This window comes from Saccostrea cucullata, unplaced genomic scaffold (assembly GCF_032062105.1).
Source record: "Saccostrea cucullata isolate Sc308-1 unplaced genomic scaffold, CSIRO_AGI_Scuc_v1 ctg103, whole genome shotgun sequence".
In the NCBI taxonomy this organism is placed as follows: Eukaryota; Metazoa; Mollusca; class Bivalvia; order Ostreida; family Ostreidae; genus Saccostrea; species Saccostrea cuccullata.
The window spans coordinates 593,816-620,992 of NW_026937060.1; the positions used below are offsets into that span (position 1 = coordinate 593,816).

Sequence of the window (27,177 nt, forward strand, 5' to 3'; positions counted from 1 at the left end):
ACTAAATTATTTAATCAGTACCAATATTTAAGAGCACATATTATTTAGTTTCCTGGTTTTCTAACATTGTGTTGTCAATTATAATCTTGTACTCTCGCAAGTAGCTTCAAAACATTCGGTTACTTTTCTTCTAAGAACGGCAATCCAAGCATCTCGCCTTTTTCGATCTTTTATCAACAGCCGTTGTTCAGATGTAATTGTTTTTATGTATATTCCATAGAAATCTGGAAAAGCAATAACGCATATCAACGAAAAACCTGTAATTTAAAGAGCATATTTGAATATCGACAATCCTAGTTTAAATCCACCATTTGCATTTACTGATTATGCTAGAAATTTCAGCAAAATGAATTACAATGTGATGTTATCTAAAAGAAAAAAAAATGGCGGGTTATATTTCAACTCTGAGAAATTCCGTTTAAAAGTTCGATAGGTCGGCGAATTGTTGATTAAGAAAATTAAATTGCAACTGTTATTTCACAATATTTTTACATGTACATGTAAGATAAACCTTACCTTGAGCATTGAATCCATTAATGCGGACCATTTCTGAAATGGATATTCTTTTGTTACGCTTTTTACCCCATTCCAAAGCAAATATTGGATGATTTACAATAGATATTTTCTTTTTCCTAAATCTGCCATTGCGGTTGTACAAGAAGAAATATTCTGTAAAAAAAATTAAAGATAGTCAACTTTCAAAATGTTATAACAATTTTTTCTTGAAAGCTGGACAAATATACAATTGTAACACTTACCACCGGAACAGCTTTCTACTTCTCGTTCCATTTTGTTTGAATGCAAGGTATTGGTATTGAAGTTCATAACCGATACAAACTTTTCCAAGATAGCTTCAATGTTTTCTAGAATGTTCTCTGCAAGATATTTTCCCACTTTTTCCACTGAGTACCTCAGTTTTAGCTCTAAAGACTTGTTGGGATGAATAATTACACTAAGATTTGTTTCATAGCTTGAATCTTGTTCCACGCCAAATTTGGATAATTGAACTTGAGAAGTGTTGAAAACACTCCAAAGTGTCAAATCTTCCATTACAATTGAATGCACGCCATGAATATCTTCTACGAAGGCTGGTAATTCTTTCATAAGTTTGAGAGGAAAGAGACTTTTGGACATTCCTTGAGCAATAATATTTTTATTTTCCTTTAGTAAGTTATGGAAAGATGAATTTCGGGTAATCATATCTGTTGAAATAATGGGAATGTAATTCACGCACAAAACAGGTCTTTCCCGGAATTCTGGGAGATGCATTCTGGTATCTGCTGCTGTGATTACACATGTTCTATGGCAATTTAATTGTTTTTGTATGGCTAGTTGAAAAGCAGTACAAAACAAGGTGAACAGCGTACTTTGACTTTTCGTAGACATCTCTTCAATCTTTTGTAACTGATCCACATTCAAGTGTCTTGTGATGACTGCACTCGTACTTGCGGGACTTGTCTCCTCCACTTTTTGAATCCTTTGGAAACTCTGTGATTCTCGACATTTGGAAAGTTCCATGTTCCAGTAAGATTTAAGTTCGTCCATTTGCTCATTCAACATCCCTTCCATTGCCAAGGCTGGATCAACTGGCTGATGGGAAAACTTATCTGGAGCATACTGATGTAATATGTATTGAGTCATGAAATATTGAAGATCTTTTACAATAGCTGCCACACATCCGTTATCGAAGCAGCAGTGATTTATTAACAATCTAAGAATTCCAAATGCAGAGGACTTCCAAAATACAGCTTTTATTGGAATGTCTACGTATGGATCGAATTTTGAAATACTGTCAGACGCCTTTTTAAAATCCTCTTTCGAAGAAACTGTAATAAAATGGAAGGTAACGTCCTCAATGTCAATTATGACCTTTTGTATGTTAGCACGCTTCTTACCCTCTTCTGTCTCTTGAAGCAATGTTCTCAATTCTGGGTTGATTGAAATAAGATTCAAGAGAGAGCCTTTCCATATTTCTGCACTATTAAATTGCGATGAAACATGTAAATCCAACGTAATCGTTAAATGAGGGTTATCTGGGTCCTTTTTTCGCAAGTCTAAATAGTGTTGCTCCAAGAAGGAGGGACTTTCAGAAACGAAATTATCGTTATCGGTCGTGTCCTCCTCAGCTATTTTCGACATGAAGTATTCAGCTATATCACGGACAGCACTTTTACCTGCCATAAGATAAACAACGGGTAATCGGACATGACTGGATGCATATAGGTAGTTGATAAGTTCTATTGCTTTCTGAGAATCTAATCCAAAATCTAGAAGAATTGATGTTTCTTTAATATCTGTGGGTTCAACTGCCAAAACTGATGCTGAGGCATACCTGACAGAGTCAATCCACGATTGAAGCAATTGGTCTTTATTTTGAAATGATTCATTACTGCCAGTGTTTGTGTTCTGAACGTCAATTTTAAGGCGATTTTGCCTCTCTTTTCGTAACTTCTCATCTTGTCTCTCTACTCGAGATATATCCATGCTTGCAAACATGAACTGAACTCTGTTTGTAATTAACGCATGGTTTAAGGCAACCAATATTTTTTCTTTAGGCAAAGCATGAAGACCGCCCATTGCATTTATTGACTGAACATCTTGATCAGCTCCCATTCCAACTGAAAGCAGACCCCAGTTGATAACCTGCGCTGCTTTACCTTTTGATCTTCTATAGTACGCAAATGCATCCATAAAGGCATTCGCTGCTGCATAATTAGTTTGTCCCTTGTTTCCAAAAAGTGATGCAATACTAGAATGCATGACAAAATAATCTAAATCAATGTCTTTTGTCATTAAGTGCAAATTCCAAGTACCTAGTATTTTTGGAATCAGTGGAATATCAAAGCTTTCGTTTGTGAGCCTTGTTACAGGTAAATCTTTGAGAACGCCTGCGCCTTGAAAAACTCCACGAATCCGTGTGCTACCTAGTTGACGCAAAAGACCCGAGAAAACACGTTCTAAATCTTTTATCTCTGTAATGTCAGCTTTTACGTGCACAATTACCGTATTTTGAATATTTTTCATGTTCTCTAGTCGATTCTTCTCTAATGTAGATGGTGTCCTTCTGGAAAGACTAATTACCACTTTTGCGCCTCGAGAGGCTAAAAATTTTGTTACTTCCCAACCTAGACCAGAAAGTCCACCTATGACAATGTATGCCGAGTCCGGTCTTATCAAGAACTTATTTGGTACTTCTACTTCTGTAGTTCCATTCCAAGAATGTAAGTTTAAAATGCATTCTAAACTTGGAGGGGTTATTTCGGCGAAAAAATCTTTATTGTCAAGCATTAATCGTTTTGCTTGCAGAAACCTCTTTTGCATTTTCGTTTGCTCGAATGCTTCATATACATCAATAGCACAAGATTCTATATATGGATAGTGAGCTTGATTATTCAAAATTGTGGACAATGGCAGAAGACCTTTAATGCTCAGCAATTGTTTCATGTTCGGAAACCAGAACACAATAGCTTCAAAAGAACACGCAATTTGATTTGTGAGCAAGACAAGGCAAGTCGTTGATGGGTTTTGTGTGTCTTTTTTAGCATTGAATTCTGCAGCAAAGACTGAACAATGTCTTTTTCGTAACATCATTTGTAACAGTTTTGTGACGTTTTCGAATTGCTTGTCAAATAATATCTGTACATTATTCTTCTTTCCTATTTTTTCTGCCAAACACATTGCTATTACAGTATTGGAAATCATTCCAATCCTGTAAAATGGTAAGTCCGATAATTCACATGTACATAACTTGTTTACTTCCACGGTGCTAGTCACATTGACAAGGCAACAGCCTACAGCACGCGTCCCATTTTTCATCAATTGTCCCGTAAATTCGCAAGCCATTACATCAAGACCCGTGTCATGATTAGAACTCCAGTACTTTCCAACTGGAATAGTTTTTGGAGGTGGAAATAGGAAATTTTTTGAACACAGCAGTACTTCATGAATCAAAACAGTACAATTCTCCCTTGCAAAATTGGATTTTTCTAGGTTTGGGACTTTGAATAATGTTTCATTATCTCTAGCAGACCTTGCTCGCACAGAAAAATTCTTTTCTCTGTTTGAATCAATTTTCTTGACAACACTTTCAAAAGCGATGAGAGGCATATTTTGAAGCTTTTTAGTGAGGACTCCATTTGATGTTATGATATATTCCCGAGGTAGATTTTTATCTTTGTCATTATTCAAAGCATTGGTAATGGACAAAAGTGAATCCTGGAGGTCCGACAACTGGCCATGTAGATCTATCATTATCAGTTTAAAGTCGGGGCATTCCCTCTGAAATGATCGACCCATTCCCCAAAGTTCCGATCCAAAAACACCAAAGACATCTCTTTCCTCGTCACCCTGTGTCCATTCTGTAATAATGTATAAGCTTGTGTTTTTCGTATCTACCTCCTGAAGCACCCTCAGGAGAAGGTGGGTGGACTTCTTAACAGTCTCTAACACATTATTTCCATTCAGATAACCGTCTGCATTGATAAAACCAGGAATGAGGTAAAGATTAGAATGCCGTTTTTCCTTCAATAATGACAGAAAAGCCATTCTTTCCTCCTCGTGAGATAGATTGACAGTCTCTAATTTGGAGCAAGACCTACACAAAGCCTTTCTAGCCTCCCTAAGAACCTCGTCTTTCCAAGAAAAAACAAAACTTGGAATAGAGTAAGAATTTTCACTAACTGGAAGAATGGTCTTCTGCCATGCTTCTTCAAAAAAATATTTCTGAAAATCACCATCCTCTGAAATTATTTTCATTTCGAAACTTTCCATTTCTGCTACAACGATTCCATTCTCACGCAAAAGCAATGTGTTAAATATTAATTTTGAATTCTGATTTAACATGAATCTTGAAAAGCAGGTCATCTTTGCTACAGGGGCTTGTCTGACCCTAAACATCTTCACTCCTGTGGGAAGAATGCGCCATCCTTTTGAAACCCCTGATAACATATTTGGATTAAAAGATGTCTGAAACATGCCATCGATGATTACAGGATGGAAACAAGTTCTTGGCAATTCCATCTGAACATTTTTTGTTAAGTTTATTTCAGAGAGACTGTCGTTCATCGATGTTTGGAAATTTGATACTATCCGGAATGTAGGGCCATGCTTAAATCCTAAGGTATTCAGAATTTTGTAGATGTCTATATTTGGCTGCTGTTTTCCGAGGGTCATTTCAAATCCTGCAACGTCAAATATCGTTGAATGCGTTTTCTCTACATGTTGTGCATACCCATTAGCTAATATTCGGGAACCTGGTGATTCTCTCACTTTGAAATCGATTCTCTGTGGCGAAACAAAATCAGTTTCGATAAGAAGAGACTTTTCCTCGTTCATGGTGATTTCAAGAGGTTTCAAAATTTCCCATGAAACTTCTAGGTTTTCTATATCACCAGTCAATAATATTCTCCCTATTTCAAGTGCTGCCTCTCCATACAGGGCGCCAGGTATAATGATTTTGTTTTCTACAGCATGTTCATATACGAAGGGCGTATTCGATTTTGAGATAAGAATTCTAAATTCTCCGTTCGTTCCTGGTACAGGACGAATAATTCTTCCAGCATTCCCCTCTAGACTGTTTTCTTGTGTCCATCTTTTGACCACTTCAGATTCAAGACAGCAGTCATGCTTGCTAAGAATATATCGTGGGAATTTCGAGAGACGGCCATTTACCTCTGTGAGATTTTCCCACGAAGGGTTTATTCCTTTTTCAAACAATGTATTCAGCGAGCTCAAATACGTCTTTGTTTCCGATGATTTGTTGATTGAAGGTAAGACCGCGATATCTGTGTTAGGAAACACCGTTGACTGATGTGCCATGAATACAGGCCGGGGACCGATTTCTAAAAATATAACATTCTCTAATTCATCTTTGACTAATCTCAGTGCTTGCATAAATTTTACAGGTTTCAAAACATTTAATGCCCAGTATGCTGAGGATGCAAATTCATTTTTCATCTCCATTCCTGTGACAGTTGAGAAGAAACGAACATGTGGCAGTTTGGGATGTAGAGTTTTTAGCATATCAGAGAGACGCTCACTCGCTTCTTTGGCATGATGGCTGTGGTATGCGCATGATGTTTTGAGTGGAATAAACACAGCCTCATCTTTCAATCTAGTTTTAATTTTTTTTAATGCTTCTGTATCACCAGATACTGTACATGACTCGTTGCTATTGTAAACAGCAATATTGGCTTTACATTTGAAATTGCTAAGAATCTCGGTACAAGCTTGACTTACATCTTCGGTTGAGCAATTACGAATGACCATCATTGAACCAGTTTTACAAGCTGATAATGCCAGAGAACGGTTATAAATAACTGTTACGGCATCTTCAAGAGAAAGTGAACCACATTCGTACGCTGCAGCTACTTCCCCTACCGATTGTCCTACGATCGCCGTTGGCTGAATTCCTACGTGTCTCCAAGATGCAGCTAGAGCGACCTGAATTGTAAAAATTGCTAAATGGGCTTTCAAGGGATCTTCATAAACCTCCTCTTTGTTTTTGATGGTTTCGTACATTGATATGTTTGCATTTAGGTTTTTTAAATACATGTCAATTTCAAGAACTTGCTTTCTGAACACGGGATTTATCGTAATAAATTCTGCACACATTCCTTTCCAAGTTGTTCCTACCCCACAGAAAACAAATACTACTTTGGATGACTGGAAATGTGAAACAGAAACGCTTTGATCGCTGTCGTTTAAAAATGTTTTCAACTGATTGTCGAGGTTGCCGATCGAGTCTGTGACAAACATTCTGCGATATTTGAAGTGCTCCCTACGGAGTACAGATGTATATGATAAATCTTCCAACTTCATTCCATTTAAATTTTGTCTCAAGTCTTCAGTTAAATCTTGCACTGACTTTTTCGAAATTGCTGACAAAACAACGGCTTTATAGTTTGGAAATAGAACATCTGTCATAGTAACTTTGTGTTTATTTGGTAGAGAGCTAAGATTTGGTGCACTGCATACTATTGCGTGTGAATTTGTGCCACCAAATCCGAAGGAATTGATTGATGCTAATCGGCGACCATGAGTGTCGCACTTCCATTCTCTACTATCTTGACTGACTACGAATCCATATTTTTGAAATGGGATGTTTTTGTTAAGTGGCTCTGCGTGCAATGATGGCACAAATTTTCCATATTTCATCATCAAAAGAACTTTGATGAGTCCCGCCACTCCCGCAGCAGATTCAAGATGCCCTATGTTAGTCTTTACAGATCCAATTCTTAGGCTGTGATTATTGCGATGGTTACTAAAAAAGTTCCCCAAAGCATTTACTTCTATTGGATCACCCACGGGGGTTCCAGTACCTATAAACAAATTTTAGTGGAAGTTAAAGTACAGATTGTGTTTTGTTTTTTTTCAAAGAATTTGCTTCTTTTCGATAAATACTTTTGCAATTCGATTTGGCATCTCCGCCATAACAAAAACTTGAATCTGAATTCTGATGTCATATAAAATTTAAATGAATTGAAAATAAATATAAGATGACTTGTTATATGAAATTTTAATAATTCTGTCAGATGAATTAAATAAGATTCCAGTTTTTAAGAAAAATATATTAAGAACTCATATTCTTTTCATGTATCATTTTCCACGTTAAAATTAGTCTTTGTCCTGGTTTTCTTAAGAGTAAGTTTTTCAAAGATATTATTATATTTTATGCATAACTTGAATTTCCTTTTCTGGTACGATTTCTGCCAATACTCCTCTGACTTGAAACAGGATAAAAAATTAAGGTTGTATTCCAGTTGACTCACGGTGGATTTTTTGAAGTCCTGATTATTCTTGCCCGTAACTGAACACTCTTTTCTGTGCGAGTATGTGTGGGATATATGTTACTTAATCTTTAAATACTGTGTTTGTTTGTTCGTTGATTATAGTCTCTCTCAAGGTTGTTTCCCAATATTATACCCAAATGAGTTAAGACTACGTAAAGAGAGGTTTCTATGCTAAAAATCTAGTAAAACCCATAATGGTTATATCTACCACTCAGAAAAATTCAAGACTTGTTTTCTAAAACATTCTTGGTACCCACTATATGCGATTGCTAGTTTACATTATGACGTCATTTTATGACGTTATCGACCCTGACTACACAAGTTAAATAAAAAAATGAAAAAAGAATCGCTTCGGTGCAAGGGCATACCTTACTTTGTTTTACAGAAACAAAGTATAAATAGACGCAGGATATTCCAAGGATACAAAATATTGCTGCACAAATGTCGACACCGTAATTGCTGAGTTACAATTTCTAGAGTCTTAAATTGAAATAGGGTAAAATTCACAGTCCAGTGTAAGTTTCCAAAATTTTTTATCAATTGTAAAAGTGCATAGGATTTGTGCAGCAATTTTATTAATCTTTATAATATTCTCCTTAATACTATACATTATTTATTTTAAATTACGCCCATGTTGTTTTGTTAATGTGTTTTATTACCTTGAATGGGAAAGAACAATGGCATCATAATATGACGTCATAATATGTACTAGCAATAATATGCTGTGGGCAATGAGTATGAATAAGGAAATCAATTCAAACTTTCTTTGTATAGGAAATATACAATTTATACATTTTTATTAGCTTATTTGCATAGAAATCCCCATATTTAGCTTAACTCAATTGCGTATTTAGAAACACCAACACTTGAGGCTAGAAAGCTGCAAATTCAGACCTACACTTGGTACTCAGGACTATTGAGCAGTTAGGGATGGGTTTTTTCCGTGCCAACAACCACTACAAAACAGGATTTCCAACTCCCACAGTGGGATTATTTTAAATATAGTTGCAACTAGTTAAAGACGCCCATAAGAAAAACACCTTAAAATTTTCCGAGAAAATAACTTATGTGTTGATATTTTTAAGATAAAAAGTTTTGTTTACCGGGAAATGTTCTATCTGCATATATATGTTTAAGACCTCCACCAAGTTTGGCCAAAGCGACTTCACTTGCATCGGCTCTTTGTCACGTTACATTTTTTAAATTACAGAAGATATTTACGACTACGTTGATAGCAAAAGTTCAACGATGAACGGATTTTTCACTATGAAATTGACTGTTTTTATGACTAATTCCCTCATTTGAAGAGTGCTGGGAGCAACTTTCCCATGTCCGGGAATTACAAATTACATTGAATTTACATTATGAAATGTAGCTGTCTATCTGATGAGCTTACTACATTGACATTATACACATTGAAAAAATGTTAAAATACGGCAAAAGCTACGGCACACAACTAGCTTTCAACACCTTTCAAATTAGTAGGAAGAGGCAAATTCAAGGAAGTGTTGCCCCCGCTTTCGGTGTCTTTGTGGCGATATGTCACTTTTTATGGCATATTGTGTCAAATATGAACGCCCTCTACATGCCATTCCTAAGTTATAACCAAAGTTGATTTTTTAATAAGTCAATCGTGAAGGTCCAGGGGTCAGAAATCATAACATACTCGGATATATCTTGTTACAGGTAATGCACTTGTCAATTATGAAAGCCCTTTGTCTTCTCAATCTATTATCAATTATAAAGAAAAATTTACATTTTTGAAAAGTAGGTCAAACATCAAGGTCAAGGTCATGGGGTAAAAAATCAGAATATATTTAGAAAGGTCTTTTAAAAGGCAATATCTCTTCTCATTTAAAAGTTATGACCAAGGTTTTTGAAAAGTAGGACACATTTCAAGGTCAAGGTCATGATGTAAAAATCATAGTGTATATAAAAAGGTCCTATCTCTCCTCATCCAAACGTTATGGCCAATTTTAAGTAATGTTTATTTTTAAGTATTTAAAACTTCAAGGTATAGGTCACAGGGTCAGAAATCATACTGCATTTATAAAGAATTTGTCACACGCATTATGCAGTTTTAATATGAAAGCATAATCCTTTCTCATTCAAAATTTATGACCGAGGTTAAAGTTCAGAAAAGTAAGTCAAACTTCAAGGTCGAGGTCATGAGGTCAAAAATAATTGTTAAATTAAAAAGGTCTTTAAAGAGTAATTTACATGTATAATATGAGGACCTTATCTCTTCTCTCCCAAATATTATGGCCAATTCAAAGTAATGTTAAAGTTTTTTATAAGGAGGTCAGGGTCAGGGCCATGGGGAAAAATACAAAGTGTATTAAGAAAAGTCTTATCACAAGTAATATACACGTGAAATGAAGGATATGGAGATAACGAAGAGTATTCAGTATCAAAGTCCATAAAACAATACAAAATAGAGACAAAGGAAACACGATCCTCCAAAACATCAGAGGTTGGATCAGGTGCCATGGAGGAGTGAGCATCCCCTGCTGACCGGTCAAACCCACCGTGTGCTCCTTGTCATAATTGGGAAATAACGGAAAACCCGTCGTCAATTCAGTGTATAACTAATGGACAAACAATAAGTATGAAAAACGTCAGCCAGCATTTGACTCAATGATAAATTGTATTTGCTGACAAGGTCATGATATCGACCATAGAATTTGCGAAATGATGACTTTAAACGAGACTGCTGATAGTCTGGTTTCATCGACTTGTTTGTCAATAATTTACCCCTTTTTAGAAATTGTTCATACGTAGAGCATGTCGAATCAACTGAGATATATAAACTACGTTTGCAGGTGATGAAGGTATATTGCTGCATACGTAACGGAAGTTGACGACATAAAAGTTAAAAGTCATAACGTTTATCATAAAGCTTGGTTGTTAGATTACCATTAGTTTCTTTTGAAATTAAATATCCAAGTATGAAACAGATGTGTCAGACTCTGTGGTATCTTTTATCTCAAGCTCCCTGGGATATTTGTATACCGTATCGACACAGGAACGGAAATTACCATTGTTAATTGACAATACGCCGTCAATATATCTAAATGTCGAGTTGAAGGCCACAGTGTTTTCTTCTTTTCACTTACAAGATTTTGCATAAATTCTGCTTCATATGAATACAAAAAGAAGTCTTCTTATAACGGAGCGAAATTGGTACCCATGAGAATTCCAATAGATTTTTGGAAGACCTGGTCTCCAAAAAACCACATAGATATTGTCAATCAGAAACTCGTGTGTGCAATCAGAAAGTGTTTTAACAAAATAATTTTGAATGACCAATGACGAGGTAAGTAAATTTACGAGTTCCATTTTTATGTTGTCAATGATATCAAAAACCTGGAATTTAATTTATCGTGGAGAATGGAATGGTTGTGTATAAAGTTGAAAGTCGTAAGTTTTTAAGCTGTTGATTTTGGTAAAAAAAATTATTTCAAATTGTCCAAAAGTTCTTTGGAATTTTTGAGTATCGACATCTGATTCACACCACTTCTTGAATATATTGTTGCACAGTACTCTTGAAGTTTTTCCTTCATTACTGTCAATATCTTAGTGAGGAGTAGAGAAAGAGGGTTGGTTGAACCTTCACTCGAACCCGCAATGTATCTTTGTTTGTAAGGATTCTTATGAAGTTTCGGAATCCAATATCGGAAGCCCATTTAGGACCTATCGAAAAATATTTTTGAATCCGATATAACGAATTGTCAAATTTGTTATAACGAATTTAATTCGTTATAACAATTTCTTTGAAAACGTTATAATGAATTTAAAGGCCGAGATTTTTAACCGTACGGTTTTCTCAGGTAAGGGGAGGGACTAAATTTTACCTGCTTGGCACCCCGAGGCATTGACGGTCGTGCAGACCGTGGGAAGCGCTAATCCTTATACACAAACAGTATACACAGGAAGTCCATGAGTATTACCTGTACAGCCTGTCTGGCCTACCGTATATACTCGCCTATAAGTCGGTATTTTGGGAGTTAAATTTTGGTCCCAAACTCTATGTCCGACTTATAGGCGAGTCATAAGGAGACATTTTTTCTGGACTGTGAAATGTAGCATTTTATGTATATTTCTACGGACTATTGAAAAACAAAGTCTGGATTACATATAAACATATAAGTATTCAAAGATGATACATAAATTACAAATATTTTCTTACTTTAATGGTTTTATTTTTATCTCAAGTGCATTGCTTATTTGTTTAATGATTTAAAATTAGATATTGGCATCATATGAAATATTAATTAAAACCAGGTCAAAAAATCACTGCATTGATTTAAAATTGTCAGTCGCCAAAAAGTTGCACCGACTTATAAGCGGGTCAATGGCAAATCCCTTCAAAATTACAACAAAAAATACAACCGACTTATAGGCGGACCGACTTATAGGCGAGTATATACGGTACTTTTCATCATAAAATTAGTAGATCTCAACATCATTAATAAAAATGTCATTAGTAATAAATGATATTTGCAAAATTCCATAATTTTCAGACTTATATCTAATATATCAGGCAGAAATTCCATCGGCCGACTTTTGTAAAAATCCACGTTATGTACCTTACATTGAACGTCACAGCACCAATTAGTTGAGTTCATTGTAAAAAAAAAAAAAAAAGTAATGAAATAGGTACAATTTCAAATGTAAAATATTCATCCTTGCCTGTCCCTTTCTATATTTTAAGAAATGTTTATAATTATCGTAAATATAGTAGCATAGAGCTTCGATCACGGTCAATAGTAACATTTACTTCCCGTTTGTATGAAAAGTCGCGTGGTCCTTCCTATTTTTAGCAAAGGTGTCATATTGTGAAAAATTCGTAATCAAGAAATTAATATTATTTACAAGTGTGTGTGAATTTGAAGTTAATGTAAATTATAATACTATATCAAAAAACGAAATATTAAGTTATTGCTAATTTATCAACATGTATTTCTTTCGAAACTATTTCTAACACTTGTGACCTTGAACGGAGGTAACAACCCACGCAGTAAGAAATGCACGGTTATAAAAAATGAAAAGAAAAGAGAGAAAGTCTTAATATTTGACCAGGCTAAGTTATTTCTAATAAGGTATTTTGCTTTCATCCTTACTATTACATGTATTACCAGCTTATATTATTTTTATCCTTTATTTTTATCGTAACCGGTAATTTTTTCGCCGCGTCTCAAAACAAGAATATTTTGCGAGTGAAGACAAGATTGCACTTTTCATTAATAAAGAAAATTATACCCAATCTTGATTGATTTTATTGAAACACTTTGAGAAAATTCTCATTTTTTTCAATGACATGTTTTTATTCAGATAATTATAATCAATGATAATCAGCTAAAATGGCTTCCTAATTGTGCTGGTAATTCATCAGAAGACCAAAAGTTAATTCAATGGTAGCCACGAGTGTCAAAGAAGGTGAAAGAGTTATACACAGGGACTAGTAGCTAAATGTCAATCAATTTTAAGTACCCAATGATGGACCTTAATTCATTTGATTGACAGAGGAATACAGACCAGGAAAGTCTGAAGGCGGTGCTTATTATCTCGGGCTTAAATCTGTTATAACAAATTTGTTGATTTTGTACTAACAAATTCAAAAATTTGTAAAAACGAATTAAACTCGTTTTAACAAATTCTAAAACTTGTTATGACGAATTGGTTTCGTTTAAACGAATTCCATGATTTGTTAAAACGAATTAAATTTGTTAAAACGAAATCGACAAATCGTTATATCAAATTCATATATATATTTTTCAACAGGTCCTTATTATTGTATTTGATTAAACGATTTTAATTTGTTATAATAAACTTTGAAATTTGTTTAAACGAATTCAATTTGTTATAACAAATTTTTAAATTCGTTTTAAGGAATTTAATTCGTTATAACAAATCAAAGAATTTGTTTAAATGAATTCAACAAATTTGTTATAAGAGATTAAAATCATTATAACAAATTCAACGAAATTATTATAATGAATTAAATTCGTTATAATAAATTCGACAATTCGTTATATCAAATTTCAAAAAATATTTATGTAGGTCCTAAATGGGCTTCCGAATATATACAGCTCAACGCACTTTCCAAACTCGCTTGGTTTTTCGCACAAATTGAGATCACATTGTTATAATGCAAAACTGTATAAGGTGACAACAATATATGATTTAAAAGTGATTCATAACCTCATTTTGACCTTATTCCATTACTTTAAACATAATTCACAAATAAAAATTGGTAGGATTTTTATATGCTCTTGACCGATAGATTATGACAGTTCCCAAATGATTTTTTCATGGTATCTCGTCAAATGCAGTCGTCTTTGTATCCGTTCACTATAATGCATACCTTTGCCTTGTCTAGATACAGAAACAGTGCAGTTCATGTAACTTTAGTATTTTCTGTACATTAATATGACACTAAGGCGCAAGATGATACAAGTATTTTTCATCTGTTTGAATGCTCTCTATGTTAAAAAGAGGATATTTTTTTCTGTATAACATTCTGAAATCTAGCATCATGAAAAATACCATTCAACGAAAACTTTCAAAGTTTCAGACCATAGATGTAAGAGTTTTCTTTTCAAAAGTAACGATTTACTATGTTGAAAGATAAATTATACTTCATTATTATATCCTTTTACATGATTTCTTTGCGCAGTTTTGTCATTTTTCAGCGCTGCATTTTGACAAAGACAAGTATGGACAATGTGCAAAGTACTTCGTAAAATACTCATTTGTAAGAATTCAATTTGAACATTTCAACTAAAAAGTTTCAAGAAAAGCTCGATTAATTAATTTGTGAATACCTTTTGTAGAATCATACACATGTAACGTCATAAATGTGTACAAACAAATTCCCTTTAAAAACATCGAGTTTTAAAACTTCAGATACTGATTTTAGAGAATATGCACCTTTATCATGAAATATTATATAATATAAGGTCTATTTCTCCTACTGAAGCTCGATAATTTGAAATTTTATTGCAAGAAAAACAATATCTTAATTTGTGCGAAAAACCATGTGAGATTAACAAGCTGTATATGGTAGTTCAAATTCATTTTGCTTCTTAGGGATATTAAAAATATTCAAAACTGACAAATGATTTTGAAGAATTTCTTCCTTAGAATGGGAACTATGAGTATAAGTTGGATTACCACTTGTAGAATTAAATCCAAGTTCTTCTAAAATACAATTTATATAATGAGCCTTACAAACAAAGACAATGTTGTTACCTACTTTGTCAGCAGGGACCAGTACGTACTGATCATGTAATCTATCTATTTTTTTTTTTCACTTCTGGGGTACTGAATACATACATGTAAGGATAGATGGTTTTCATATTGCCCCTGAATCTTTTAATTCGCGATTTCAACATGGATCTGATACATTTTATCCATTCTGACAACGTGTCAACGTCTTCTTTTTCATATCTGACCTATCGTCTGACGTAATCTTCAATAGAATCCATAATATTTATGAAATTTCAACGCCAGTTGAAGGACCGGGGTTCCCTGAAAGCCCTATCTCTTTTAATTCCAAAGATATGACCAAGGTTAAAGTTTTTGTGACGGACAGACAGCTAGACATACGGGCAGATGAGTGAGATTAAATGTCCCTTCGCTTTCGTGAAAGGTTTAAAACTTCATAATTTACAATGAAGCGAATATCATAGAACTAAGATTTTGGTGGGGCTGTGCAATTCATATATTAATTTTATATTTGATCAAAACTTCTGGTAATGTATGCCGATTTTTTTAAGAATAAACATCACATTAAACTATGAAAAATTATTTTTTAGTAAAATATCTGTGAAAAAGATGCATTGCAAACTTGTGTACATGTATATTGTCTTTAAGGATGTTCATCCAATGTCATTTTAGAACAGGTGATTTGAAAATTTACGTCAAGCTTAAGGTTGACTAAAGTATGTATATTTTTTAATTCTTTTATAAAAATCTTTTAAAATGCCTTAAATTTTAACACCCCCCCCCCCCCCCATTTCACATCAAAGGAACCAAGATCAAGAAATTCACATATTTTGCCTGATCCCAAACGATTTTTTCAATCAAACCGGGTTTAATTAGAACCATTCAGAATGTTCCAAAAAAATAACATTAACGCACAGTTCACGACAGACGACATCTCACAATTATTTGTTATAGCTTTGAAATTTGAATAGAAAAGGAAAATGTTCATCAGTGTAAGTGTTTTCCTATGACGTATTTTGCCTCGGAGTAATTCCCCTTAGTCGCCATCTTGTAGGGCAAAGTAGTGAATTTTCCTCTATGAGCAAACAATTTTTAACATGCATTGTGGCAACGCACTTTGAAATTTTTTTTCAAAGTGCGTTAAAATTGGGACAAAATCAACGCACTTTGAAATTTTTTTTTCAAAGTGCGTTAAATTTGGAACACACTCAACGCACTTTGAAAATTTTTTTTTCAAAGTGCGTCAAGAGTGTACATAAACATTTTTTAACCATGGGGACAGTTAACTCACTTTGAAAAAAAAAATATGTATAAAACAAAAAATTCTAGACTTATTTTAGTAATTGAGAGAATCAATTTGTGAAAATTACTGTAAACGTATTACATTTGGCGGTGTATTCATTTTAGCGCTTTTGGCGGAAAGATACTTCCGCTAATTCAAGTACATCGCTAAATGTCTTTAACATTGATACATGAATAAGAACATCAAGAAATGCGCTAAATCAAATCTACGCTAACTTGTTTAAAAATCATTTTCCGCTCAACACCGTACACGCCAAATATAATACATTTACAGTATAATTACTGTATACAGGGTTAGTTTCGCCCTGTGTTATTTTCGCCCTTTTGCACTTGCGAACAATTCTGTCCCATTTTAAATTCGCCCAGTCATAGTTCTGTTTCAGAAATTATGCCGTATAATTAAGATTCGCCCTGTTTTAAATTCGCCGAATTGAGAGAGGGCGAAAGGATCGAAAATAAAACGGATTCGAAAATTTCCCTGTATACAGTATTGAAAAACTTTTTTTAAATTTACATGTACTCATTTCACCTCATTGGGAACAAGGAGAAGATGAGTAGAAGGTCTCTCATCCCGACTTTTTTTAGTACATTAGCAAATTGAAAGTTGAACCCCTCCCAAGGTAAGCCCCAATTTTTTATGCATATCTTATGTATATCTTTGCAAAACATTTGTGCGCCTACCCCCTCCTCGCCCCCATCCCCCTTCCCGGTGCTGATGCTTATGCTACACCCAAATATATGTATTTATATAACTGGTATGACGTTGAAAACTTTCAATAAATTTCAGTTTATACATAAAATGCATGCAAACTAGAAAACATTAGGAACAGAAAAGAATTTTCAAAGTATGGAAAAATCAAAATCGCCTACTTTCACACCCTGAAGTGACCTCATCACCGAAGAGTTATCAAACAGGTCCAATTATTTATCCCATACGTGTTGGTGATACAGGCCATTAGATAAACTTTTGCTTTATCCACGGGTAGGTGTTTTATCAATAGCACTTCCAGTTTTGACACGATCCCTCGCTTCAAGATTCTATTTTATTGAAACTTTTATTTGTGAAAATTATTGCCCTTAAAAATGAATGGTAAAGAGCGATAATATCGTTAAAAGCAAGAAAAAAGACTCGTATATGTCAAAAAAGTGTCTTATTCTATCAAGGAGCCTGTATTGGCTACTTGAAGACAGATGTTACATCCCCCTTTAAATCGTTTAAATAGAACATCTATAAATGTGTGATTTGATATTGGCTTTATCCAACTCCTTAAAATGGTGTATATTCGCTCTGCAAGCCTCGCGAATATATACACCATTTCAACTCGTTGGATAAAGCCATTATCAAATCACACAATATAAATATCCTCTATTTATCATACCTAAGATTTGCAAGAATATTGACCAATCCATACACATTTTTTCAAAGTGCGTTAATATGGTCGATATTAACGCATTTTGAGAAGAAATTTTATTTTTTCAAAGTGCGTTGATTTGGTTCCAAATTTAACGCACTTGAAATTTTTTTCCAAGTGCGTTCTCACAAGAAAAATTATTTCATATCAATAAATAATGATGTGAATTTGACTTCACATTTTCAAATAACAATGCATGCAAGAAATATATGGGGGAAAATATTTACAATCTTATAATTATGAATTAATGGGGGATTTAACAAGCGTATATTAATTAAGGAATCACTGTCTAGTTAGTATCCAATGTTTCCCACTATTGTTGATGTCCCTGGCATACTATACTAACTAGACAGTGATTCCTTATATTTCCATTTCATTGTGAAATAAAATTGTAGATTTAGACTTTCAAAATGCAGACATAGATTTAAATTTCAATAGTACTCGCCCACTGACGTCAAACACAACGGCAGCCGCACGAAATTTCATGCACATTTGGCCTCCTTAGCGTCGGACCCAGAGACAGATGCGCACGAGATTTGCATGCATATTAGGGCTCCTCAGCTCCTGACCTATTGACCTGCCTAATTTACATTCCGGTAGAATTATCAAGAAATTAGCTCCGCTAACTTTCAAAGAGTTACATATATGATAGAGAGAAAAATTAGAAATGGAAATATTAAGAAAAAGAGTGTTATCTTTACCTCAGTAACTAGTATAACAAATTGAACTCGGTTGAACTATGAAGGGATCTGAGAATGTTGACCTACAATATGGCGACCATTGGGAATAACTCTAAATTATCTCAATGGAAAACACACTATTAGATAATAAGTCAGTTTATCTATCCTTTCAAAACTTTAAAAAAAAGAGTTTTAACATACCGTGAGCTTCTATATACTGTATACTGCTGGGATGAACGGCTGATTTTTCAAAGATTCTCTCTAAGAGCCTAACCTGCTGAACACCGGCTGGCGCCGTGATCGGAGAATTCTCGTGTCCGTCTTGATTGCAGGCAGTGTCTATGATTGCCCATACTTTGTTGTTGTCACGAATAGCCTAGGGATAAAAATTATGAATTTAAAAATTAAATTACATTATCCATTCATACAATAGTTCAACATTCTGTAATTCAAGAAATATAAGCATCAGAAGCAAGTCAGAGAGAAGTAAAAAGGACATCTGTTTAATGTACCTCTCGAGAATTTGTCATTCATATTGACACGCCACCACTTGCAACTGCCGGTGGAAAGCTGCAAATTTATACCTATGCACGGCACTCCGGGCCATTGAGCAGCGAGGTTTCTTTAATTGCAAACACTTACTGCGAAAGGGGACCTTGGTTTGTGAGGTCTTATACAAAGAACCGGTCTTCACGTCTAACAGAGGGATTTGAACGCGCGACTTAAGGATTGACTATCTAGAGCAGAAGCTCTAATCACTGCGCCACACAGACGACAAGATACAGTAATTTGAGATGATAGAGTACCATTTCCGTTGGTAGCAAGCTTATTTTAGAGTACCGGTCTGACTTGTAGAGAAGGCTTTCCCCCAACCCCCAACCCCTCCGGAAAACTGGCTCTAGAGTAGAATCCCCCCAGAACACTGGCTCAAAAGTCGGACCCCCCCCCCACCCACCCGGAAAACAGGCTCTAGAGTAGGATTTCCCCTACGGAAATCCCACACCAGAGTTAATCTTCCGGGGGGAAATCCTACTCTGTATAGTAGTTATAGAGTGCGATTTCCCCAAGGGCCAGCCCCCCCCCGCAATAAAATATAATTGCTCTTCTTCTACTGAGGAGGAATGGTTGGCACACTGCTTCAAGTGTCCATTCAAAATGGTGACCAGATGTATTGAACATACGTATACGAAAAATGAACATGAAAATTTTCAATCCGATTTTTCTTGGCTATACCGTCAAACCATTTTTCAAAAAAAAAACAAATAAATTGATGAAACTAGAGAGGACTATAAATTTCTTCTGTGTCTGTCTGCCCGTCCGTCTTCCTATCCGTCTCTCTGTCTGTCTGTATGTCTCCAATGATTTTCAGCACTTTTTTCTAAATGCTTGAAGATATCGAGCTGATTTTTGGTCAGTAAAAGTTCAAGTTTGCGTTTCGTTTCGTTTCGCTTCAGTTTTATTAAAGGAATTACGACCTTTTCAATCTTTAATAGTTTTTGCAATGTTTTTCTACACGATTAAAGATATTGAGCTAATTTTTGGTAAGTTAATTTCACGTTTTCACTTCGTTCAACTTCAATGAATTTTTACGGAATATTTTTAACTAGATTTATCTAAAATACACTTGCCGTTAGGGGACAAGTATTGCTAACGCAATACTCTAAGAATGCTTGTTATAAATGTATTGTACAATGTAAATATAACATGGCAAATATGAAAATCCATAAGGATAAATAACACAAACAATTTCTTTCATATTAAAATTCAGAAATGTTGGCTAAATTAGATGCTTTTCTCAATTTAGAAGTGATATTTCTTAAGTAAAATAACCCAGCCAAAATGAAATAATTTGGCGAAAAGTTCAAATATGCAACTTTACAGTAAGTTCAACATGTTTCTTAAAAAATTTATGAAATGTATGAATTTTTCTTGCTGCAAAAATTCTGGGGACATTTTCAAGAATGTATTTTAATATTTAACAAAATCCAAACATCCATTTTTTGTTTGTTTCATCATATTTTGAGAATATTTATATTTCTTTGGAAAGTTATATATTTTGGTTGAGATTCCATGATTTGAAAAATATGCCTAGAAAATTCTTACAATATAAATTGAAAAAAACCCCACTCATTTACCTTTTAAAAATCAGTTTGTCGTTGATCTTTTTTTTTTTTTTTTGGAAAAATGTTGCTACTGTGTTTGGATTGACTATAACCTGGGGGAAATCCTACTTTGAGAAAGAAAGGGGGGGGGGGAGTATTTGGCTCTGATGTACAATTTCCGGGGGGAAAGCTGGCCATGGAGGAAATCCTACTCTATAACACCGGTAGTGAAAAATTATATATGTTTTTCATGTCATAGCCGTTTTTGCAAATATAAGTTTTATTAACTCATATCTTTACCGAATTTGTCCTATAAATTAAACTTAATGATAAACCATTCTAGTACCGTGTACTTTTAAGGACAGATGATACAAAAAAATGAATGCCTGGATTGGTATATAGTTCTGGGCCTATTTTTGTTGCAAATGATACAACTAATAAATTTCTAAAATATTAAGAAATTGTAAATCTTCTATCATGATCTAAATTCTACCTTTCCTCAGCTATCCTTAATAATCTATACAAATATTTTTCACTACCAATTCCATTTTTGTGTAAATATGAATGACATTTTAAAAACTATGTGGATAAACTTGTTCATTTTACTCGTTGAAACATGTTTCAGGTTGTTCATTTCAATTTTTACGACAAAAGTGTGTTTGTATCATCTGTCCTTAACTTCAACTCAAATATGAATTTTCTATTCAAAAATGAATTTTTAAAGTTTTACTTAAAATATTTTATGTACATTGGAATGCTCTGCTCTACGTGTAAGAGTTATCGCGCTTGCATTATCCTTGGAATTAGGAGAGGCAGATGCAACCGATTCTTGGAAATGGGAACATTTAGTAAACGCCCAATGAAAATCGTGCACGGTAAAAATCTGGACCCGGTCGTCCAGTTAGCGTCACTTTTCAGTTTCTTTTAGGACGCCGTGAAAAGTACACGTGTGTTGGATAGCTTCAAATTATTTTAAGCGGTAAGGTATTTGTTTTTTATCATACAATTTAATTGTTTTATTGAACTTGATCAAATTTAATTTAAAGTATAAATTTAATCAAGTACATGGCGGTTTCAGACCACAAGAACGTTTGATATATTATGTAATCAATTACGCCATATATTATGTAATCACGGTTTACATATAAATCATATTCATAATTCGGTTTCATTCTAATGTGAATTTTTGATACAGATAATAAGTTGTTTATTCATAATTTTATGGATTTCATGATCAGTTATTACATAATCAATTACAAGTATTTTCTATAATTAAAGTCACATTGGTGGCAAAGTGCAACATACCTAAATCTCTTGTTGTTTATGAGAATGGAGAGTGAAGGCGGTTTCTTGAAATTCTGCGATAGCACAATAACTGTGAGTTGGGTTCACGGCAGTACATGAAAATCTTAATGAACGAGAAGTTCCACAAACTAGTTATTAGGTAAAAATGAATTTGCATTGGCAATTGTACATAGATGAATTTTAAGTTTTACTTAAAATATTTTATGCACATTGGAATGCTCTGCGTGTATGAGTTATCGCGCTTGCATTATCCTTGGAAAGTTTTTGGCATGTCCATATTAGGAGAGGCAGATGCAACCGATTCTTGGAAATGGGAACATTTAGTAAACGCCCAATGAAAATCATGCGCGGTAAAAATCTGGACCCGGTCGTCCAGATAGCGTCACTTTTCAGTTTTTTTTAGGACGCCGTGAAAAGTGCATGTGTGTTGGATAGCTTCAAATTATTTTAAGCCGCCTCCACCTCGCCACCTGTTCCTTTTTTAGGACGTTAAATTCTGTCTATTTCTTCTTTTCTTGGTGTTTAATGTGTTTTACGTTGTTTTCGGTTTCAGACCACAAGAATGCTTGATATATTATGTAATCAATTACGCCATATATTATGTAATCACGGTTTACATATTAATCATATTCATAATTCGGTTTCATTCTAATGTGAATTTTTGATACAGATAATAAGTTGTTTATTCATAATTTTATGGATTTCATGATCAGTTATTACATAATCAATTTTTACAAGTATTCTCTATAATTAAAGTCACATTGGTGGCAAAGTGCAACATACCTAAATGTCTTGTTGTTTATGAGAATGGAGAGTGAAGGCGGTTTCTTGAAATTCTGCTATAGCACAATAACTGTGAGTTGGGTTCACGACAGTAATTGAAAATGTTAATGAACGAGAAGTTCCACAAATTAGTTATTAGGTAAAAATGAATTTGCATTGGCAATTATACATAAAAGAATATATATATACAATAAAATGCTTACATCACCAAGGCGTTTTAGAAGCACAATTCCACATCCCTCCCCTCTCACATAGCCATCAGCATTCTGGGAAAAAGTGTGACATTTTCCAGCCCTTGATGCCATACGTGCTTTAGACAAGCCTATAGACGTTGCTGGACTCAACAAAACGTTGACTCCCCCACATATCGCCATCTTCATTTCACCTTTTCAAAAAAAAAGGAGAGAGAGAGAAAGGTGTACATAATACAGTCAATAAAAAGTTAAAAGCATAGTGCCATGGACATGACCTACGATTTTGCTTCCTTAGAGACGTGATGCATTATATTCGTCAACTTAAGGTGGAATGTCACACCAACTTTTTATTTTATAGATCTTTGACTCATCCTTTTTAAACAATGGTTTCAGCATTGAAAAACCGATATTAGCTCTTAATTATTTTACATTAATTTTATTGTATTTTATCAAAGAAAATGGGGAAAAAAATTATATCCCAATAAGCTGTTTTCGAGAAATACTTTTGCTGAAAATGAATGCATCATATGAATATCTAATAAAATATATGAAGAAAGGCTGGTTAGACTTTTTAATTTTTTTTTTATAAAAAATTATTTGAAAATAAAAGACACTATTTGTGAATATTTTTTAAACCTATGATTAAAAACATCATAAAACTAGTCACAACTGAAGACAACATGTTTGTCAATCATATTTTAAAAAGAAATTGAAACGAAATTGAGAAAATTACGATAATTTTTTTTTTTTATATTTGGACCTTACCCGATCAAAATTAAAATGATCCCGATCAAAATTAACACAAAATGAATAAAATGCTAATTTATTGCCTCTTCATGTATTTACAATGAAAAAAATTCCTTTTATTGACAAGTTCAATAATGTTTAATCCTTATTACACCTTATCAAACTAGCGTTCTTGGGGAAATGTTATTTATTTTCAATAATTGTACAATTATGGTTGGGATCGGTTTAATTTTGAGCAGGATTGGCCAAAATTAAAAAAAAAATTAATTTCTCTAAAATTTGGCTATTTCGTTTCAAGTTTTTTTTTATATAAATATGATAAACGAACATGTTCTCCCCAGCTGTGACTGGTTTTAAGAAGATTTTAACCATAAGTTTAGAAAATATTCACAAATTATGTCGTTTATTTTCATAAATATTTTTTATTAAAAAAAATTAAGATCTATACGGCTTTTCTTTACATATTTTATTAGGTATTTAAGTGATGCATTCATATAGGCCTACGGCCAAATTTTTACAAGAAAGCATCTAATTTGGATGTAAATATTTTTTTTTTATTTTCTTTGAAAATACAAAAAAATTCATATAAAATAATTAAGAGCTAATGTTGGCCTTTTGAAACCATTGTTTAAAAGGGTCGACACAGAGATATATAAAATTAAAAAAAATGGTGTGGCATTCCTCCTTGAAAGCCATTGAAAACAAAATTACTCTATAGTAAGCGTTAATTTGTTGCAATCGTATTTGCTATAAACGTATTTGACTGTATAATCTAACGATGAAGAAATATACATGCAGTAAATATATTTTTTTTAAAAATGTTAATAAAAAAATAAGCATGTTTATTTACCAGTTTTAATGGCCTGTTGTGCGGTATGAATGGCGACAAGTGAAGACGAACAAGCAGTATCTATAGACACTGCCGGACCGTGGAGGTTTAAAAAGTAGGAAACTTGCGCGGATATGATACTTCTACTAATGCCTGTCACTGAGGTGTTGGTTAATACGTTAGGATCTATCCCAGTGATTGCTTCAAACTCTCCATTCATCACGCCTTAAGAGAAAAAGAAATCTTTTCTAGATATAAAAACTGCTTTTATTTTCAAAATCATGATGCTACTTTAAGATTTCATCATATTCTGCACACGACTCATGAAGTTTGAATGCCTCCATTATGCACTGAAATATATACGTGTATAAGAAGATCTCTAGCTAATTAATTCACTCAAATCAAAGTTTCATAAGTACTGCCTTGTTCGCATACGTTCACGCAAAAATACTTTGATTTCTTCTACAATTGCAATTTCGATAAATTGAAACTATTATATCATTTCAAAAGACAACATGAACAGTTCCATTCCAATTTTCTCGTATTAGATCAAAAAATATTATGTTTCTCTTACTTCCATTTTTAAGAGATTGCTCTTGGTTCTTCGTTAAATATATTAAATCATTAATTTTTTAACTGTGATGTCAAGACATGATTTTGCATTTACGTTGATATTTTTCAAGACGTGCATATCGGATCTAAAAACCTCTTATACTTGAACAATTTTATCCACAAAACAGAAAGTTAAATTTTTTAAATAATTAGTTAAAATATTTTTTATAAACTATCTAAATTGAAACGAAGAACACACCTATATATACTCCTGTATCCGATTGGTTGAGCGATGTTTTGGTGATTCCGGCGTCTTCCAGAGCCTTGTAGGTGCACTCTAGCACCAATCTCTGTTGGGGGTCCATTCTCTTTGCCTCATTTTCACCAATTCCGAAAAATTTGTAATCCCATTCGTTGATCCTGTAATCATGATAAAAATAGAGGTACTCTGAGCAATGAGATCACTAAATGATACCTCCGCCTCCCATATGATTATAATGGCAACGTCCATGTTTTGCTGTGGCAGGGAAACCCAACATATTTGTCGGATCAAAAAGTAAAATTGGAGTTCACAATGGCAATATGTAATAAAGATTCTGTGAAAGTTTTATCAAATTTCACTAGTTGCGGATAAGAGATAGGTACCCCAAAGCGTAACAGACAGAAGGACGGACATATTGATTACAGTATACCCTCCCACTTTTCAAGCGGGGGTATAATAAAATCAAAATTTCACACCAAAATACTTCGTGAATGATATAATTGATGAAAGAAAGATGAATTCGATAAACTAAATTAATCAAGTGCGAGAAACACTTCTCATGTTATTGTCATTTGATTATGGTAATATTATGATTAAAATAATAAAAATTATACTTTTCTTTAATTTTTTTTATACCTACATCTTAATATAACTTAAAAACTCTTTCTTTTTTAAAATCTATTTTGACACATTAAAAATTTTAGAATGACTACCTATTAAGAAATAAAAGAAAATTAGACTATTATTATTTTAAAAATTTATGTAAGCTAAAGAATTAATTTAATGATTCCTTAATTTGATGATTCCTTAATTAATTAAATGATTCTTTAATTTGATTCCTACCCGGAAACTAATCCAGCTTTTCTGATGTATGTTTTACCAGGCGTGTCAGGATCGCTATCATAAAAAGCTTCGACATTGAATCTTTCCTTGGGAATATCTTTAACGTGGTCTTCCCCATTCTTAAGAACATTCCAAAATTCATCCACATTTTCTGCTCCAGGAAATTTGCAGCCAATTCCAACGATTGCGATGGCATCTTCAGTGTCCATTTTGCATATGGTTTTAAAGTTGAAAAATTTTGCACGGGAACATTTTAGTAGACATTTTTTTTTTCAAACTGAGGGTAAGCTCGATCGTGAATTTATATACTAACTCTGTTTCTATGACATTGGTTTAAGTTACATAAAATATTATTGGATGAAACAATTCTTGACTGGCAGTTAAATTTAAATATCTATTTGAAAGGACAACATGACCTGATTGAAGTCAAAACATAATGCACAAAGCACAATAAAAACACGTGATATGATAGTTGTATAGCTCTTTAGGTACTTTCCCTAGGGTGGTTTTTATTGAAAAGTTTCGGAAAAAACCATAAGCATGTGCCAAATTTTAGGTACGCTCCGTATGGCATGTACTTTGGAAATTTTATGACAATTTTAAAAGTACATGTATGTAATAAATTTAATTCCTAATCAAACTTGAAAATCTCATTTCGAGAACAAAAGCAAAATTTACTTTCAGCTTACAATAAATTGCTATTAAAATAATAGAAGGAGTTTAGATTGAAACGAAGATTCCAAACAACTACATGCAGTTATACACCCTGCAATATTACAATGCATTATTATGTGTATTCTTAGCTTTTTTTTCAGTAAAAATCTAGCAGATTGCCCATCTGAAATTTAAAAAAAATCCTTTCAAAAGATCCTAGGTGGAATTTTGAAAATTACGATTATTTATATGCAAAAGTTAACGTAGAGCAAAGAAGGTATTCCCATGGTTATGGCTATTAGTGAAACTTTTGTTTCTTTGTTTGTTTAAACACTTGCAAATGAAAGGCTGCAAATTTAGACCTATATTTGGCACTCAAGGCCATTGAGCTTTGAGGAATACTTCTTGTATGAGCATCTACTTCGACAAGGGACATTGGATTACCCGGTCTTATTAGAATGACTGGTTTCCACTCCAGCTGTGAGATCCAAA

The 27,177-nt window shown here is 33.6% G+C and overlaps 1 protein-coding gene across 1 annotated transcript; it reads right to left on the reverse strand.

Annotated features, from left to right (window-relative positions):
- Positions 1-609: 609 nt before the first annotated feature.
- On the reverse strand, positions 610-26,240 carry LOC134247160 (mycocerosic acid synthase-like polyketide synthase). Its single transcript, XM_062729500.1, has 7 exons — positions 26,032-26,240; positions 25,186-25,346; positions 24,396-24,599; positions 22,808-22,989; positions 18,616-18,790; positions 778-7,319; positions 610-669 (listed from the first exon to the last, which is right to left on the reverse strand). Exons 1-7 carry the CDS (start codon positions 26,238-26,240, stop codon positions 610-612), a joined length of 7,533 nt encoding a protein of 2,510 aa, XP_062585484.1.
- Between the last annotated feature and the right edge of the window lie 937 nt (positions 26,241-27,177).